A 20,215-nucleotide genomic window follows, 5' to 3' on the forward strand; every position below is an offset into this window, starting at 1 on the left:
ATGGGGTGGGATATAATATATAAGTAAATATAAGATGATTTAGGGAAAGAGAAAGCATTAACAAGGATGAAGACTGGACCTGAGATTTTATGGGTCTAATAAATGCCCAGATAAAAAGGCTCCCCCTACCAAGATAGGTTGGCACTTCCACAGCTTAGCTGACCAGAGTGTCAAGAGGTGCAGTGTCTTGTCCAGGATCACACAGCCAGTATGTGTCAGAAATACAACTGTAACCCAAATCTTCCTGCCTCTGAAGCCAGCTCTCTAATCACTACACTATGCTGTCTCTTAATACTTCTAATGAGGAGGCAGAAATGAGCAGTGTGGGATAGTGGAAAGTACATTTGACCAAGGATTGAAAAAGATTGAATTTTAGTCTCAGCTCTTCCCCTAACTAGCTGCATGTCCTTGGACAAAACCTGGGTCACTGTATCCTCATCTGAAAATAGAGGATATCTAAGGTTGCCTCATCACTCTAAAAATCATTCTAAAATTTCATTTGATGACTCTCAAGTCATTAGTGGCTAAGATATTTTCAGTGAGCAAGTATATTTCCTCTCTTAACCTGTTTCCTCATCTGTTAAAGGGGGGGGATTCCTCCCTCATGTAGCTGCTGTGAAGAGAGTATTTTGAAAACACTAAAATGTTATCAAAATGAATTATAATTATGATTGTTAGTAGTAGTCAGTGTCATAGTCATCATTGCCACCAATTTAGTAGTAATAATAGCAGTAATAGTAATGATACTAGTAAGGAGGACAAAAAGAAAATGGAGAAGAAATGGGAGGAAGAGAAGAGGATTAAGAGGCAAAAGGAGAAGATGGAGAAGGAGAAGGATGAGAAGAAGGTCAAGGAGAAGAAGGAGAAGGTCAAGGACAAGATGATGGAGAAGGACAAGGAGAAGTAGGACGAGAAGGAAAAGGAAAAAAGACAAGAATGAGAGGGAAGGGATTAATGGTGATGAAGAGCATAGGGATGGTGATATGGATAGGAAACAGCATGCCGATATCTTGGATTTTACCAGCTCTTTTTATTCCCCTTCCCAAAATCATGAACTCATTTACTGCTTTTCTCTATGCTGTACTCTTATCACTATGAGGAACTGAGGCCAGGAGGTTACTTACATTTGAAAGATTATAGATGTTGATGGAGAGATTCTTTCAACCACTACAGCTCACATTTCATCAACATCTCATCCTCTGCCCTGTTTGTCATGTCCTTCCTTAGATCTGGAGTTGGAAGAGACTTTGGAAACCATGTAGTACAACTTCTCTCCATTTTATAGATGATGAAACTGGGGCCTAAATAGGTTTAAATGGTTTCTCCAAGTCAGTAGTAGAACCACACTTTAAACTGGAGTCTACTTATTCCAAATCCAGTATCATAGAAAGACTACCCAAGCCTGGAGGTCTTCTTCTAGACCAGCAGGTCTTTGCCTAGGGTCCACAAACCCCTTGTAAGTCCATGGATAAATTTCAAGATAGATTTCAGGGGCTCTGTGAACTTGGATGGGAAAATAGCATATTTATCTAAGTATAATTTAGCATTTCTTTCCATCATGATTAATATAATATAAAATTATATAATATGACTTTGATCATTCAAAAAATAATTATTTGAGAAGGGATTTGTAGGCTTCACCAGACTGCCAAAGGGCTCCAGTGCCCTAAAAATGGTTGACTCCCCCTACTGAGGAGGGTTTTATGTTGCATGGGTACCATATGGCACCTAACTAACAGCCACCTCAAATGGAGGATGAGTTTGGACCAGAACAGAATTAGGAATAAGAATGTAAGCTCAGTTGCATTTGGGAAATTGCCTCTTTAGCATTCTGAGCTTTAGTGAGGGACAAAAGACTATTGTTTAGTAGTCACATTCTGCTGCAGAAGCTGCCTGATTTTGAATCTTGTACCACTTCAATCATTTCTGAAGAATCAAAGCCATGGGTGTCCCAATGGAGAGATGCGTGCTGGATGCAATTAGGCCACCGTGTTGAAATGACACATGTGTAAGATGTGGTGTACACCATATTTCTGAAGAAAAGCATGATTAGTGGTGGAAGCAGGCCAGTCATGTGATGAAAGCAAAGGTTAAAAAAGGAATAGCCCAAATGCCTTTTAAAATTGCATAAATCAGTTGTGTACCTGTTCAAGCTTCGTTAAGAGAAATATCAAAGGGGTGTCTGTCTGGGTAGCTAAGTGGACAGAGAGCCAAGCCTAGAAACAGGAGGTCCTGTTTAATCTAGAGGTTTAAATCAGGCCCAGTCATATCCTACTTGTGTGATCCTGGGCAAGTCACTTAACCCAAGTTGCTTATCCCTTACTGCTCTTCTGCCTTGAAACCAATACCCAGTATTGATTCTAAGACAAAAGGTAAGGGATTTTTTTTTAAAGGAGGAAATATTAGGATTAGAATCTAGTTTTCTGATTCCTAGTCCAAAGCTCTTATTATCAAGGCTACACTGTTGTGTGACTCTGGACAAGTCACTTATTCTCACTGACTCAGAACTGATACTCAGTATCCATCCATTTTAAGACAGAAGGTAATCTTTTTTTTTAAAACCAGAAAAATATGAGGATTAGAATCCAATTTCCCTCCTTCTAGCCCAGAGATCTTATTATCAAGGCTACACCATGTAAGCTGAGTGGCAGTGGCCTGCTTTAGCCTAATGGAATGTCACTAGCCATCATTCCTTTGTCATGATGCTCCTCCCCATCTCCAGTTTAGGGTCATCTCAGGGCATCCCAGAGCCTGGAAGGGATGACGCATTTCTTTCTGCATTTTGGGGAGTTTAGAATTCACATGGAAAGCCAACTAAAGAGGACTAATTTGTCTCAAATGCCTTTCCCAGATGTCCCCCTTTTTTCTTTTATGCCCCAAAGCTATGAAAATTACCGACAAGCTGCAGCAACCTGGAGACAGAATTTGCTATTGCAATTAAAGTTTTGTAGCAATGGTAAAATCATTCCTGATCTCCCCATCTTATTGTTCCATGGTAGGGCACCATGGTGTGGAAGAATGATTGATGGATTTAAGAGACACAGAGAATAAGTTCAAATCCAGGCTCTGTTACTTGATTTCTCGGGACCTCAGTAAAATGAAGGCTTGAACTAAATTACTTTGAAGGATCTCTGAGTCTAGATTTGTTGGGTCCTAAATGCTCAGCAAATATTTGTTGATAACAATAGTAGATGGCATTTAGACAAATCTTTATAATTTGTCAAGTACTTGGCACAGATTATCTCACTGTTTCTCCTAGAAACCCTGTGAGGTAAGTTCTACAGTTATTATTCTTCTCATTTTAAAGTTTAGACAGGTTAAGTTATTTGACCATGGCCATATGGCTAGTAAGCCTTTCTTTAGGGCATCCATATCCAGGCTTATCTATCTCCAGCAGGATTCTGCCTGTGGGCCACAATGCTGGGAAAGATGATTTATTGGCTGGGAAATGTAACATCAAAATCTCACAGATTGGAAAAGACCTCAGCTGCTATCTACTCCATTTTTTGCCTGAGGAGGTATAATATCCCTAATAAGTATCGCTGAGCCTCTCCTGAGTGATGGGGAGCTCATTACCTTATGCAGCAGCCCTTATGAGCTTTTATCATTATCTGAAAGATCCTCTCCCTTACATCAAACCAAAATTTGCCCCCTTTGTATCACATATGGATAGAGAATTGATAAATATTTATTGAAATGTTTATTGAGGAAGGTGGTAATGTGTCAGCACCCAAACCCTGAGGAACCCAAGTCCCCCACAGACATTCCAATAAAGGTCTAAAAATGGCCCAGAAGGAATAAATCATATAAATAAAAGAGAATCAGTGATGAGCCCCTCCATCCAGGCCAAGACAACATAAAAATTATTACAAAATTTAAATGAAATCCTGTGTGGGGGCATGTCAGGGGAGATAGAAGGTACCGTGTGAAAGCAGTACAATCCCATAGCAGGATAAAGGACCAAATCAACGCAGTGAAGTGAAAGGCAGCCCAGGAGCTTGATCTGGAATCATGGCCAGAGACAGGGTCAGATGAGCAGCCTGGCAATCATAATTTATCCCAGCATCAAGGAGCTTGGGCTTGAACCATGGATAGAAGCTGGACAATTCTCACAGAAAGCAGGGCATAGTCTTAGCCACTGAATTCATGATTAGATAAGACTTATACTCACCAATTGGGAGAATGAGAGCCAATTTTGATTCAGATACTAGCTCCTAATTCAGAAGATGAGCCCAGAGAAAAATATACATTTTTAAAGATGCTTAACTTAACAAAGGACTTGTATAGTGAGAAACCCAAGGGGTAAACCCCCCAAAATATGTGACCAGTCCAAGTAGAACCTCAGAGAAAAGGTTTCCCTAATTGGATGAAAAAACAGAAGAAATTAAACAAGTAATCCAAAATGGAATGAACAGAGAAGGATTAGTACCCAAGAATCAACTGTGGTATATTTCACCTACAAATTGAGTTACTGGAAATTAGAATGGACCATACTGAAAGTAAACCCTCTGAAGAACCAAAGTTGAGGGATCCTAGAGGAAATGGAGACATACATGCTGGATTTAGTAACTAGTTTGCAGTGTTTTTATAGGAATAACTTTTAAGTAAGCTATGGAGCAATGGCTCCATGAAACATTATTAAAAATAAAAAAAATATTAAAACAAATTGACTCCAGATTCATTGAGATTTCTTCTATGTCTTGCTGCCTTCCTTTAGTAGGTGTAGGTATATGGATAACCCATTCCAGTCATGAGAAAAGTTTTGCGTAGCAAAACAGAGTGAGATCAGTGAAAGGTAAATAGCCTAGGTGGGTTGAAATGTTGATCAGATGAGGGATACTAGTAAGTGATGAAGCTGGAAAGGTAGATAGGAGCCAGATGATGAAGGGCTTTGTATGCTTGGTTAAATAAGCCACTTAAAATCAATCTCCCTTAGTTACTTCTTCCTTATGAATGGGGATTGTTTTAGCACTTAACTCCCGGGTTTGTTGGGAGGATCAAATGAGATAATATTAATAAAGAATTTCACATACTTCAAAATACTATTTAAATGCCAACTCTCATTATTTAAATTGATGTTCTGTCCTAATATCTATCCCTGCTGCTCTAAGAACCCTTCCCTCTTCAAGTGGTTGTGAAAGGAAACTGGATTAGGGCAGCCACTCTGTTCCTGCTCCTGAATTAGTAACACCTGAGTGTTCTCATCAAGGCAAAGAAAAGGGAAGAATCCCAGAGGCCTGAGCCAACAGAGACAACAGACACGAGGATGGCCAAGTAAAATAAAACAACAAAATGAGATTTGATTGAAAAATCAGGTCACTTGGTGCCTGAAGAAAAGCCACTCAGATTCATAATCTCTTCCTTACCACTGAACACCTAGCTAGGGCTGGATTCCCCAAATGCAAGACCTGTAGAGAGGCAGAGCCTCAGTTTTCAGAGCTCAGAGGGCCTGGGGTTTGACTAAATTGGTGAGAGGTTTAGGTTGGTGGGAAAGATTGTTTTACATCCTTTGGGGATTTTTCAAAAAAGTAATTTCTTTCTAGGGAATGGCAAATCCATGGTGAGGGAAGGAAGTTCAGGCTCATAATACTGCCAGCTAAGGGGATTAATGCTGTGTCTGGTGTCAGGAAGATTTATCTGAGTTCAAATCTGGGCTCAGACACTTGCAAGCTGTGTGACCCTGAGCAAGTCACTTAACTCTATTTGCCTCAGTTTCCTCTTTTATGGAATGAGCTGAAGAAGGAAATGGTAAACCACTCCAGTAACTTTGCCAAGAAAACCCCAAATGGGATCACAGAGTAATGTATGGCTGAAATAACTGAATAACAACAAAACTAAAACTATCTAATTAAACATGAAGAGATTGAGGTTTAGGGAAATGAAGTGAATTGACAATTTTTACTTTTTCCATCCCTCTTCTGGATCTGATAAAAAAATCATTATTTGTAACATTCTCCCTTGTTAATTTAGGAGAGATTAAATAAACTATATTTAATAAGAATGATAACTTTGTTAAATACCATCCTTTCTTTCCTTTTTTCATTTTGAGAGAATCCCTGGTAATCATGGACTATTTCTTTGCCCAAGGCCACACAGGGAGTCAGTGGCAGAACTAGGAATAGAATCTAGGTCTTAGGATCACTGGATCAGAGATATAGAATTAGATGATAGGGGGCAGCTTGGTAGCTCAGCAGAAGGAGAGCCAGGCCTAAACACAGGAGGATTTGGGTTGAAATCTGGCTTCAAATACTTCCTAGATGTGTGACCCTGGGCAAGTCACTTAACTCCAATTGCCTAGTCCCTTACCACTCTTCTGCTTTGGAACCAACACAGTATTGATTTGAAGATGGAAGATAATGGTTTTTTTTTTTTAAAGCAGCCTGAGAGGTCACCTTGAATCCATCTCCCTCTCATTTTATAGATGAAGAGACTGAGGCCCAGAGAGGTTGAATAACTGGACTAGAGTCCCACAGCTAATAGATTCTGGATTTGAACCCGTCTTTCTGACTGCAGTTTCACCTCTCCATTCCTTTGGGCTACTTTACCTCTGATATAATCTAGTCTGGTTTTGTTACACTATACCACTCACCTATACACAAATATATTGATCTTCTTTGTCCCATTTTGGAATGCATATCCCCTAGGGAGCAGTGACAAATGATTTCCACCTTAAACTTTAGATGAATCAGTCAGGGAGCATCTATGTACAAGGCACTGTCCTAGGTACTGAAGATAGTAACACCTAATGAAACTGGCCCTGTTGTCAAGGAGTTTTTATATCTTTGGGGGGATATAGCAGATCTATATATAAGCAAATAAAAGAAAACTACACAATAAACATAAAGGAGAAGAATAGAAGGTAGCCAGAGAAGGAAAGCATTTATCTTTGGGGAGGGAGTAAGATCAGGAAAAGCTTCTTATAGAGCTAGGGCTGGCTAGCACAGAGCTAGCACTGTGTCTTGAAAGGCAATGATTCTGTGAGGTGAAGCTAAGGAGGGAATGTATTCTACATGATGGATGGGGACACAGGCTGTGCAAAGACAGAGATGTGGAATGAAGTTGATCTGCTGACAGGGAGAAACCACCTTGCTGTTTTAATTGTCCCACAGCACTCTTATCTCCCCATTGTTCCCATGCGACCAGTCAGGTGGCAAAACCTTGGTTGCCTGAATCAGCCATGAATATGACTTGGATTCGAAATCCTCTGTTCTAGAAAACTATATGTAGTTTTTGGGGCTGCTCCTTTTAGTCCTTGTATCAAATGAGGCCTCGATGAACTGGCTCTAGTAAAGTTTCACTCTGTGGAGGCTGAGACATCAGTGAGATCCTCACTGAGATATGTGTCAGTAGATAAAAATGTGATTGGAGGTCTGATTATCTTTGGTGGAAATTGGCCCTGGTTGCCAGTTTTTGCTTTTTCCATCCTCTCTTCTAGATCTGATGAAAAAACCATTACCAAAGGATTGGTAACATCCTCCGTGTTAGTCTGGGACAGGTGAAATAAACTATATTTAATAAGAATGGGCCTGAAAACTTTGTCAGATACTGTCCTTTCTTTCCTTTCTCATTTTGAGAGGAGCTAAGGTGATCGTGGCTTATTGTTTTGGTGCCTAAGCTTGGTCTTTCTATGCCAGGGGTAGAATTTCTCTGACTGTCTAAGAAGGAAGCAGAGGGGCAAGTTGAAGGACCCCTGATTATAGAATTTTACTTATCCTGAGTGAGAATGATGTCTGAGCTTTTGACTCAGTTCTATTTCATTCTCTGACCTGTAGCTCTGTGGATCTCTTTGTGTATCACTGGATCTGGCAGTCTGGGGAATTCTATGGACTCCTTCTTAGAATCATGTTTTTAAAAATTCTTACCTTCTGTCTTAGAAATGATACTAAGTATTGATCCCAAATCAGAAAAGCTGTAAAGACTAGGCAATAGGGGTTAAATGATGTGCTCCAGGTCACACATTTAGGATGTGTCTCAATCCAGTTTTGAACTCATAACCTACCATCTCCAGCTCTATATCCACTGAGCCACCTAGCTACCCCAAGCTACCCTATTTCTAAATAGATAAAATATAACCCAAAGAATTACAAAGGAAACCTATTAGTGAATGGACAAAGCGGATACTTATCTGGTACTTAACTTGTGAATTTAACTAAAAGAGGACCAACTCAAAGAGATCACAATAAACATGGACCAAGGTCTATGCTGTTATACCTTACTTATCTGAAGCACACCTACCTTGTAAATTTATTTATCTAGAATACAGAGAGACAGCAAAATAAGCAAACAATGGGCACACTGAGTGGTTTTTTGGAAAAAGCGCTGGACCCCAGTGTCAGGAGAGAGAAGGGTTCATACTTGCTGTGTGAACATTAATAAGTCATCTAAATTTCCCTAAGCCTCAGTTTTCCTCTCTGTTAAATTAGGCTAATTAACTATCATGCAGGTGATATCTACCTCTCAGTTAAATATAAGCACCTGGTGAGCAAGGACTTTTCATTTTTGGAAGTAGATACTTACTAAAGACTTGTATTGAATTAAATCGAGTTATTATTCACCTTGTAGGGAGAATAAATGAGTGAGTGCTATATAAAGTGCCTTGTCATCATTAATGGCATTAGTAGCAATGGAAGTTGTGATTCTTATGGGACACTTACAGCAGAGAGTAAACAGCAAGACCCTCTGAGAAGAGAATTGAGAGTCTGCCATCATGTTCACTTGGATTGAGAGCAGGAGTTGGTCTGAGAAAGGGTGGGAACAGTGATAACTTGGTTCTCTTTTCCCTTTCCATCAGGGACTCATGTGATGGAGGGCTCTGGCAGGATGTTGGTCACTGCTGTGGGAGTGAACTCTCAGACTGGCATCATCTTTACCTTGCTGGGAGCTGGTGGTGAAGAAGAAGAAAAGAAAGACAAGAAAGGTAACTCCCTTCCCCTGTCACTAGTTGTTCCTAAATCCAGTGTGTGCCATTCTTGCAGGAACTTGGCGGGGGGCAGCCAAGAAAATGTTTTCCACAGTATCATCTTCTTATGGGTATAGGCAAATGCCCTCATCACTTAGATCAGCTGCGTTGTGTCTGTCCTTAGGCAATGGACTTTTTTTTGGTAATAGTTCTTTGTCTTGTCATGTCATATCATTCAACCCACCCAAGTGTTTTTTTTTCTGTTCTCTGTGCCAGGTGGGACTATTGATAGCATGTTCTGGATTGACCCATAATTCTCTCTAAGGATGGCAAGAAAGGAGACTTGTTTTCTCTATGTATGCCTTTTATGTTGAGTGGAACTACAGGGTTACCTCAAATTTTCCTGGTTCCCATTTGGCTTTATATACTGTGCATATAGTAACCTTTGAACACTACCTCGCCACCTAGATTGAACAGGAATGGTTAAACATGTATTGTCCCTTAACCAGTCATAGGACACAATACAATCTTGTGATTTCTTAGATGATGATTGATTTGGATGCCAGTGGCCATATAAGGACCTCTTAGGCTGAATCATTGTCAGTTATTAGGAAGGGGAGGATTGAACCATCATACAAGGGAACTGAGATAGAAAAGAAATTAGGAGTGTGGGTGGGTGCTGTCAAGAGCTACAAATGAGGCAACAAGGTCACCACCAATCTTAGAAAGCCCTGAGAATGCTGCTCAATCTCCCTATTAGTGGTGCTATTATAGATGCAGCCTGAATTTACTTTGTATAATGGTGACCTTGATTGGCTAGAGGTATTCCAAGATGTGGGAAATTAGCAGTGAATTAAAATCTGGATGAGTGAATCCTTACCAGCTCTTCCTAGGATCACAGGCCTTCATGTTGTGAGAGACACTTAAACTTTCTTCAAAAGAAAATCCAAAATGGTGGCTAAACTGTTTAGTGCCCATAGTGACAAGAAGAAGTGAAACATACTCATCTTCGGATACCCAATCTCTCAGGCTGTCCACAGTATGAATTCCAGACTATTTGGAATGAATAAACTATCTCCCAACCATCTTCCTTTTTTATATGCCCTCAGACTTCTTGAAATCTGTTAAAGAAAACAGTTTTTGAGCATTTTTCCTAATTGCTTTCTTGACTCACAAAGCTTAATAAAAGTCTTATATTTGGGCTTTGTCAATCTGAGGCCTGACAGAAATGATCTTAGTAAACTCTTGTTTTATGTCTCTCCTCAGAGGGCTGGGTCTGATCACAGACAAGACTACCTTCTTGTACCCACTCTCCCTTTTTGTAGTCTACCCAGGGAATGGTTAGTTTTCTATGGCTAGTGGCTATGTCTGGAACCCAAGAGGCAACCCAGTAGCATCTAACCAAACAGTGATAGAGATTTCAGAGACAATGACATGAATGGCAGTCTGAGTGAAGGAGGGGATACAGAGTGGCTGCATATACAGTCCATATGCTGAACAATCTAGGATATGTAGTCATCAGCAATCCAATATTTTTGTCCCATTTTGTCTTGGTGTCTCTAAGGGAATCCTTATAGAGTCTCATTTTAACAAAGACTTTTGAATGAAGGATATTGATCATGAAGTTTGGGCGAGTCCCTTCTCTCCTCTTCTAAAGTGGGGGGTTGACCCTCAAATTCCAAATCTATGATCCTATGATCCTACATGGTCACAGGAAGTTTATTCCTGGAAATATCCAAAATACATCATGACCTTTCATATAGTTCTCCTAGTCACCCACCCCCTCAAGGATATGATAGGGACCCATCAAACCTATTCAGCCCAATCCTCAGTCATGAGAGAAAAGATACTTGAGGCAGGACTGGGACTCAGAGAAGTACATTGAGTCAGGAAGCTACAGAATATTTCCCTGGGGCAGCCAGTGTAGGGAGATGGAGCTCTTTCTTTCCCACATTGCCACCACCAATCAGCTCTAACTCCTTCCTTCAGAAACTTATCATAAATGTTGTCCATTTACTAGCTTACGTTTCAGTTTGACTCAAGTGTGGTTGAGCATGGGTACATGCATTTTTGTGTATGCATTTGAAAGTATGTATGTGTTAGTGTGTTAGAGACAGAAAGAGACAGAAAGAGGGAAAGGGTGAAAGGGAGAGGGAAAGAGGGAGCTGAAGAGGGAGAGAGAGAGAGAGGAGAGAGAAAGAAAGAGAGGGAGGGAAAGAGAGAAAGAGAGAGAGAGGGAGAGAGAGAGAGGGAGAGTGAGAAAGAATGAGAGAGAGTGTGAGAGAGAGAGAGAGATGGCATATTTCTCCATCATTAATATATTTTAAAAATCATCACACAGGTGAGACCAAAGTGGATGGCCCTCAGCTTCCAGGTACAGTAAGAAATGCCTCAGGGTAGTTGAAATTTTTAATGGTAGCACTGCCCCCTAGGGGACCCAGGGTTGTGCATACAAGACCAACATATAACTACACAATGCTGCATACCACCACCCAAAACTTGTCAACACCATACAGTTCTACATAACTGATCATGCTACAAAAGTCATCACAAAGTATAACATACCAACATAGAAACCAAGACATATGAACATGCCACTTGATAGTCTCACCTTATATCACCATATTGTATGACATAATGCACACGTGTATATATAACAAAACAATACAACACCACAGTGTAATATACTACCATAAAGTATGATACACCACCATTTACTGTAACATCATAATACTATCATACATATGACCCAAGTGAAATTCCATTCTAGAGTATGACAAACTATTGCACACTGGGACACATCGCTACACAAAAAGCATATGCCATCATACTACCCACCATTTTGCCCTAATTCATAGACCATGAGTATTCCCTTTGTCATTAATTTTGCCAGCTTGAGGAATAGAAATAAGGTGTAAATTTGGTATAATTGATGGTTTTTAAGAATAAAAATGAAGAAGTGTCCAGAGTCAATAAGTATATTAAAGGCATATCTCCTACTTTTTATTTTTTTTTAGAAAAATGCAAAATATCACCTTATAGTTTCAGATCATTGGCCTCTTGGGTCTCTCAAGCTTCCTTCATGTGCACTGGTCAGAAAGTCTAGGAGTGGCCTATCTTCCTTGTGACAGTGGCCTCTTCTGACAATGTGTTAGCTGAGAACAAATTGAGAAGCTCTAGGCCTCAGTTGTCCGGTCACTCTGAGAATGATAATGTATCACATTATCAGACCCAAGAGCATATCTCCTATTGGTGGATGGAGTTGTTTCTAGTATATATAGGGAAGGCTGATATGCACACAGCTCAGCAAAGCTATATAGTTGGGAAAAGGGCATTCCATCTCTGGGTGACCAGTTAGAGTTCTACTCCAACCAGCGCAATCCCAAGCATTCTTGGCATAGTAGAACACAGAGTTGTACAGTGTCTGTCCTTTGCAGCCTTCACTGAATGTCTTCCCACATTTATTTTCCAAATATTCCATATATGAGTTTTCCCCCTGGCTTTTATGATATTTTTGTGATGGCATTTTCATTTTTCTAATGTTACGTTACTTAATTTTCAGCCAAGTTTTTTATTTTTCCCCCAAGAGAACAAAACCATGTTAATTCCATAAATGTTGCTATTTTGTCATGTGAATTTGTTCATGTTATTATTATTATTATTATGTACTATTCTTTTTATCCATTATTACTCAGTAGATTCTTCCCACCCCTCCCACCCTCCTGCAGCTACAGATGGTGCAGCAGGTGCAAATACCATCGATAATGCAAATTCCAGCTTAGTCAATGGTACGTCAAGAATACTGAGCTTTTTGTTTTTTCTTTCATGGACTTCTCTTCCAATTCTCTCTCTTCTTTTTCTTTCTCTTGGCTCGCCTCTTCCTCTTCTCAACAGCACACGTGGTGTATGTGCATGTGTTATCTGGGGATAGTGCCTCTTCCCTCCTCTCAGACGGTAGCTTATAAGAGGGGCCACGCTATTGTCAATCCTTGGGGCAAGGTCACTTACAATGTCTCAAACTGTCCCAAGAGCTATCTTCTTTGAAAAGGATGGCCAAGGGAGCTAGGTGGCTCTGTGGATAGAGCCAGGCCTGGAGATGGGAAGTCCTGGTTTCAAATCTGGCCTTAGATACTTCCTAGCTGTGTGAACCTGGGCAAGTCATTTAACCCTATTGCCTAACTCTTATTTTTCTTCTGCCTTAGAACCAATACATAGCATTGATTCTAAGATGGAAGGTAAGGGTTTTTTTTTTTTTAAGAAAAGAACAGGATGCCCATCTCCTCAAATTGGTCCTCAGTGCCACCTTGATGGGACTGTGGCCTTGGAATGGAGCAAAGGGGGAGAGAGGTGGTAAAATTGACTTGAGTATTAGTGAAAAAAACTCCAAAACTTCTCACCAAAACCATTTAAAGTTCTCCTCCCCAACTTATGCTCCATTCTCCCAGCGTGACACTCTCATAAGCCTACTTAGTCTCACCATAGCTTTGGGAAATAAATGGCCCGGGGTCAGGAATCTGGTTCTGAAGCAACATGACTCTGGGCTGCCAAGAGGCTCTGAGCATCAGCACCCATGAGCATTGTCTGTGAGGGAGAGATGTCTTTGTTCATCTATTTGTCCATGCTTCTGACTTGGCCTCTGGGCTAAGCATCAAGGGCTCTAGTCCTTCACTCCAAAATAGAACCTCAATGAATTCAATATTGTCTCACTTACAGTTTCATGACCCCATCCTGTGGCATGCTGATACTTTAGCCAGTAAATCTCTTCATAGTCTCTTTCAAATTATGAATGGGTAGACATTTAGCTTAGGCCCTGAAGTAGCTCTTTCTTTTTTTTCTCTCAATGATTCTGGACTAGCATTATCTGCTGTTGGCTGTGCTGTGCGGTGTATGTTTCTTGAAACTCTGCATTCTTTTAGAGCACCATTTGAGTAGGGGAGGGGGGAGATTGGGTGGAAATCTTGCTGGGTATGGGTGGCCTTGGCCTTGACCTTGATGGCTAGGCCTCAAGAGCTGCAGTGCCCACCAGAAATGAAGAAAGGGGAGCTTTGTTGCAGGTTGGAGGTGATCACGGTCAATCGTGGTCCTTTTTGTGGACTGGCCAAATGATGGTACTGGAAATGGGCAGAGGGAGAAAGCACATGGGAGCTGTGCACCCACCTATTAGACTGTTAAGTAAGGCAGAGTTTAAGCAGGGTCGCTTACCCTGGTGCTGAACAGGATAAAGCAGATTCTCCCATATATCTCCCAAACAATGGCCAATTTCTTAAATAAGATCACTCTTATTTCCATTCAGCTGCCTGCTTCATAGGTATCCCCAAACAACAGGATTTTTAGGGAAGAAAGAGGATTCCTTCAGGTTTTTCCTTATGTATACAATGTCTCAAACCAAGTCAGAACATGTTTGCCCTAGGAAATCACTTGGAACATTCCTGCCACATCTTGCTGTGAAATATGCATGCCGGAACACCTTTGAAAGTGTCTGGTGAACCCATATGGGCTGTTGTAAGGCCAGGTGGGAGGGATCCCTCCAGGAACCTCTGGGTCCTATGTACAGGAATTTTGGCCACCTGCCCAGCATTCACTCGATGCAGACTCCTTGAGAGAGGGCAACTATTAATTAGCTTCCTCCTTCAGCATTGCATCATGTAGAAGAAAGAGTGAGGATGGGTTGATTTGACTGATTCAGGAGCTCTGTGATAGATTTTAGCAGGAAAGATATAGTGGAAGGCTCTGGGGGGAAAGTTACACTTTATAGAAGTTCCGGGGCTGTTCAATCTGCTACAGGGAAGGGACCATTTCTGTGGAAGAATGGGATGGCAATCCATGTCAGAAAAGAGCTGTAACCAGCCCCTCCATCTTCTTCTACTCATGGCCCAGTAAAGGAATGAAGATGTAGGTGGAGTGCTTATTCCTCCCCTCTGGGGAGGGGGCATCTTTTAAAGGATGGTTTCCTGAAAGGGTAACAGCCAGAGGAAGGTATAAGAAGGCAGACAATCCAGGCTGTCCTCTGGCTTTAACACCTCCCTTCTTAAATGAGGCAGAGCAGGGAAGCAGTGGTGTCTGTGACGTAGTCTCTGATAGTGGCAGCTGTGTTTAGTGGCTGAATTACCCTTGGACATGCCCACTTCCAGGAAGAGAAAGTGAGAGTCCCTCTGGTATTGAAGGGCAGCTCAGTAGCTCCTTAAAGAAATGTGGCCTCCGGAGACAAGAGGGAAATGAAAGCCTTGTAGGTTATATTTAGAATGCTATTTTGGGACTTGATCTGAGCTCATCCCCTTTGTGACTGCAGTAAGCTGTGAAGTCTGGTTTCCTGTTTGGGAGTGGGCAGCTGTTCAGTGAGGCTTCAGTTAGAGTAAACTCACCTTGAATTTGGGGGCTATGCAGGGTGGTGAGTGTGGTGAAAGCATGGGAGGAAGCTCTTGAAGTTAATAAAAAAAAGCTTGAGAACAGAGCATCAGAGAGTAAAAGCTTTACAGGAAGCTCATTCTCATGGGGGCAATTTACAAGCTCCAACTCACTCCCACCCAGGATCAAAGCTCATAGAAAAGGAAGCTATCTCCTTGGTTCTCCCAGGGAGTGCAGTGCCTCTTACAACTTTGTAGCTCAGCAAAATAGCATGAAAATCTTTCTCAAGGGAATGTGTATGGAGGGCTGTACCTCCAGGGGTGAAAATCCAGATGCTTGGGGCATGAGCTATAGCTTTGGAATGGGTTTAAGATGGGTAGTTTTGGAGAGAGGAGGAGCAGGTAGGCTAATTCTCAGAGGAAAATTATTGGAAGCTGAGAGCATGCAAAGATATTATTAACAGTGCAAGGATGCCCCCTTCTCCAGTCTCATTCTGCCACTTGCCCACCACTGCCATTCCATTGTTCTCTTTAAAGCTATCCAAGATCATACCTTTATGTTTGGGGAACTGAGCATAACACCCTGAGTTTCTTGACCTGAGGCTTTGGGTGACCTGGTAAGGGGATGCTGACCATTTGTAGTAAGAACTATTCAGTATAAAAGTTCTGAGACTTCAGGGTCTTAATTCAATTGTGCAAATGATGAGTGTTGGAGGTGCAGATTCTAATGTAAATCAGCTGAAGATTCTTTTTTTAAACCTTTCCCTTCTGTCTTAGACTCAGTACTAACTATTGCTTCCAAGGGAATAAGATCAGCTGAAGAGTCTTTTGGAAACCTTTTCCCAAAACATACTGAAGATGAATTTTCTGTTTGTGCTAAAGACAATAATAATGACTCCAATGCCCACTGTAGTATTAGTCTATCTGATCTAGATAGCCTGCAGAATCCATTCTAGTACCAAGCTAAGCATTATGGGAATGAATTTAGACAATATAGAAAGATGACCCACCTCTAGGAAGTGTCCTTAACCTGGAGCTGTCCAGCTTCCAGCGGAACAATCAGTTTCCTTTACTTCATAGGCTCAGTTTTTCAACACTCATGCAGCAACCTGGGCTATTTTAACCTTGGATTTCTGACTTGGAAAGTTGTCTTCATGAGCTTGATTGACTGCCCAGAGACTGGGTATGTGGCACAGAGACAAATGGAGGCTTCCAGCCTTCTGTCCCTCTTGTCTCTCACCAGGCCCAACTCCCTGAGCATAACTTCACTGATCATCATAACCCATTATAAATAGAGCTCTTCTTCTGTCCCACACGAGAGCCAGGGTTCTTCTTCTTGGAGAGCGTGATGATCTCTAGGGAAGTTGTCATTTTGACTAAATGGGAACTAAGGAGAATTGTGAGGAATGAGTAATAAGCTTGGTTTTCAGAAAATGGTGTTATTTTAAAGAAAGTTGCTCCAAGCTCCTGTTTCTCCCCCTAAAACAACAAATGTTTAGCAGTATTTGTTGGGCCACATCTACTTCCCCCAGCCTCTTATCACTTATCTTCCTGAAAAAAATACACGTTTACCAGTATTTTCACGACCATGTGGGTAGCACTAGAAATAAATGATGAAATTAATGAATTGGTCTTAATGAGCACACAGTTATTTAATCAGAAACCATGCAGTGCCAACAAAGGCCTTTTGTACCTCTGAAAATCACACATAGAAGTCCATTCTTTCTAGGCAGGCTTAGGCTGTTTTTTTTAGCATGATTATTTTAATTTGTCCTTGGAATTATTTACACGAAAAGGATGGCAGAATCTAGAGGAAGACATTTTTCAAAGGAAGCAAAAGCAAATTTCTTCTCTGTGCATGGTTATACTCTTAATTCTTTAATAGGAAACTGGGACTTCCTGGAGGTAAGAGGGAAAAAAGAGTACTCTATAATAGATGAGACCATGCCAGAGAGTTCCAATGTCTTACTGAAGGATGAAGTCCATCAAGGGCTTTCTGTGCCTCACATCATCCTTTTAATGGTTTGAAACTATACACCAACTGGGGAGGCTGCCTTGAACATGACAACCAGGAGTCAAACTGGCTCCTTATTGATTCTGTAGATTTAACCATTTTAAAAAAGAAATTCCCAAGTGTCACTTAAGGAGTAAGTGGTAATCTCTTATATTTGCAAAATATTTGCTACAATTCATTTATTATTTTGAAAGTATTTTGTTTTACTTTGGTACCAAGACTGTGTTTCCAACACCAGAGGGCTTCTGATGTGGAAACCCTTCTAGTTGTACAGATTGACTTTTCTTTAGTGTCTAACAGTCTTAGAGAGCTACCTAGAACATACACCATAGGCAGGACTTAAACCCTTTTCATAATAATTCCTATATATGCTCTCTATTCACCATGTCATGCTTATATCTTTCCTTAGAAATTAGGCAGGTAATATTATATTGGGTTTCATAGATGGTAAAATTGTAGTCCAGAGTTTTCTTGACTTATCCAACATCTCACTACAAAGTCAGAGGCAGGGACCAAGATTCATGTCTTCTGGATCCTGTTATGGTACTGTGTTCATTTCATCATGCATTTCTTATATTTATTTGACTTAGCTCTATAGAATTGCTTCCCTTAAAGACAGACAGGAAAACAGCTCTCAGAATTTGTCTTCAGGTCTCTCTCCCTTTCTCATCTCAGTGACATAGGAATGTCTCCTAACTCTCATTGCTCAAGGATGGCATCATCCTAGGATCAAGCCCAGGATGGCATATTTCTTGTCATTCAAAACACCAACTCTCTGCCATTTCTGGAGTGATCTGGTCTTCTGTGATCATGGAACAACTTCCCTTCTTGTCTTCTCATTCCCCTTTCTAGAGAGTCCTCTGTCTTTTGGGAAATGGAACTTCTTGGGAAACTGATCCCTTCCAAAAGACTCTTGAGCACTTGAGAAATTGATTAACTTCCCTGCACTCCCTGTACTCAGGTTATACCTGAGGAAGCAAGTATAGGAATGTTGTATCATAGAACTAGAAAGAGCCTTCAAGGTCATCTAATCCACCATCTTTAATTCATAGGTAAATAAGGATTAGAGAGAAGAAATAATGAGGAAAGTCACAGGGTCTCAGTGGAGAAGTTAAGGGGATGATGATTAAGGTATTATCAGCCAGCTGCCCTTTCTAAGAACATGCTCTAGTATGATTTGGGTGGGGCTGACCACCAGACAGTGAAGAGAAAGGCACTTCTTATTCTTGCCTTTGCAAAATGCCAAGGGAGACAGAAACTTGGTGTCCTCTTAATGCCTAAATAACTAAGAAGACTCCCTTGTGGCAGATTTTTGTGAACTGTCACAGATGCCAAAGCACAGGCATTGAAATAAAGTCACAGAATTCAATGGCAGATCAGTTTTTATCCTTTCAACTTTTAAATGCACATCCCTTTTTGACTAGAGGAAGCTGTATTGCAGCAGAAAGAGTGATGACTTTGGAGTTAGAGGGCTCTTTTTAACCCTAGCCCTGCAACTCAATAGCTATGCCACTTTGGACAAGTCTTTTTCCATCTCTGGGTCTCATCATCTCCTGTCAAATGAGGGAGTTGAACAAGATTGTCTCTAAAGGCTTTTCTTGCTCTAGGAAATCACTTGTCGAGAATTTCTTAGGAAGACACATAACTTGATTCAAATGTAAGGTGTTATGGACTTAAGTAGCTACCTAAAATAGTGTAGTATAACTGAGTAGTTGAAGTTAAAAAGGAATCTCTTTCTCTTGTAGCTCATTAACTGATGAACCAAGGTTGACCCCCCTCTCTAGAGCCATGAACCCTCTCCTCTTAAGATGATGCTAATTTTCACTTCTGTGACCACATTCAATTGGAACAATCTTTCCAGCCTGACAACTGAGTTTTCTTTCCACCATCATGCTTCTCATGTCATTGAAAATCAGGAGAGTATCTCATGAGCCTTCACTAATATTGGCAGATCTGCCAACTGGGGATGATGTGTTCTTTTTAGCTAGGTTTATATAGGGTCTTGGTTTCTTTGTCTCTAGACAACTTGACTTTTAATGTGTTGTCTGTGTGACCCCAGACTTCCCACCCATTGTAACATTGCCCCATTACCTGAGGAACTTGCACATTTCAGTCCTATTACTCATATTCCTTTGCCCATTGCTTTCTTCTTGCATTGGTCCTCATGGCAAATTGATCCCATCATGATGACTTAATGTGGCATCTCCTTTGATGGTCAGTGCACATCCAGTAAGAACTGCTAAGTTCATGCTTCCTTGGGGGACATATCCAATCGCTTTGTTGTCTCTCTTCCAAGATTCAGAATGTGACAAGCACTTTACACTTTAGAGTCTTAGAGAATAGCAGAAACCTGTTGTGACAAATGAGCCAGCCATGGCTCCCCCTTCCCCTGCTCTGGCACACCAAGTTTGATGGATTAAAAAGTAGAAGCAATCCAGGCAGCAATTGCTCATGGTCTCTTTAGTGCTGACATTTTTTGGACAGGTGTCCACTTGGTGACAAGGTAAACCCACAAAACACCATCATCATAGCTATTTATCAGCAAAGTCATGCCTTGCTGCAGTGGCAGATGGAAAAGACTATGTGTACAGGAAACTCTCGATTATATTATCCTTTAGCTCTTTCACTAGCGTGTGGATTATCCTGGCACTTATCCTATCTACATTTATGCACATTTATATGCATCTCTATATATATATGTACATATATATTTTAGTTCTCTATTTAGTTTCTTATTCTTCAGTTGTTTACTTGCTTGTGAGTATCAGTAGAAAGGGGGCTGAGGGGACCAGGAAGTGGGGGGGGGACCTACCCAGTCATTCAGTAGGAAGCTGGACAAAGTACCATGCTGAATCTGCTATGAATGATGTTTCTCCAAAGCAAAACTTGTCTCAGTTCATAAGAAAAAAACCCCATCAAAATAAATCAACAACTACAATAACAAAAACTTTTGAAAAT

The 20,215-nt window shown here is 40.9% G+C and overlaps 1 protein-coding gene across 28 annotated transcripts in view; it reads left to right on the top strand.

Moving 5' to 3' along the window:
* ATP2B2 (ATPase plasma membrane Ca2+ transporting 2) overlaps positions 1-20,215 on the top strand; it is a 591,738-nt gene that overhangs the window by 465,349 nt on the left and 106,174 nt on the right. For 20 of the 28 annotated variants that reach the window (XM_056804636.1, XM_056804651.1, XM_056804641.1 and 17 more), the window contains one exon: positions 8,792-8,917. In XM_056804636.1, the coding sequence (XP_056660614.1) occupies positions 8,792-8,917 (126 nt within the window). Of the gene's footprint in view, positions 1-8,791; positions 8,918-11,240; positions 11,274-12,597; positions 12,688-20,215 lie in introns of all 28 variants that reach the window. The other 8 variants (XM_056804635.1, XM_056804631.1, XM_056804659.1 and 5 more) reach the window with 3 other exon arrangements.

Source organism: Monodelphis domestica, chromosome 7 (assembly GCF_027887165.1).
Source record: "Monodelphis domestica isolate mMonDom1 chromosome 7, mMonDom1.pri, whole genome shotgun sequence".
Taxonomy (NCBI): Eukaryota; Metazoa; Chordata; class Mammalia; order Didelphimorphia; family Didelphidae; genus Monodelphis; species Monodelphis domestica.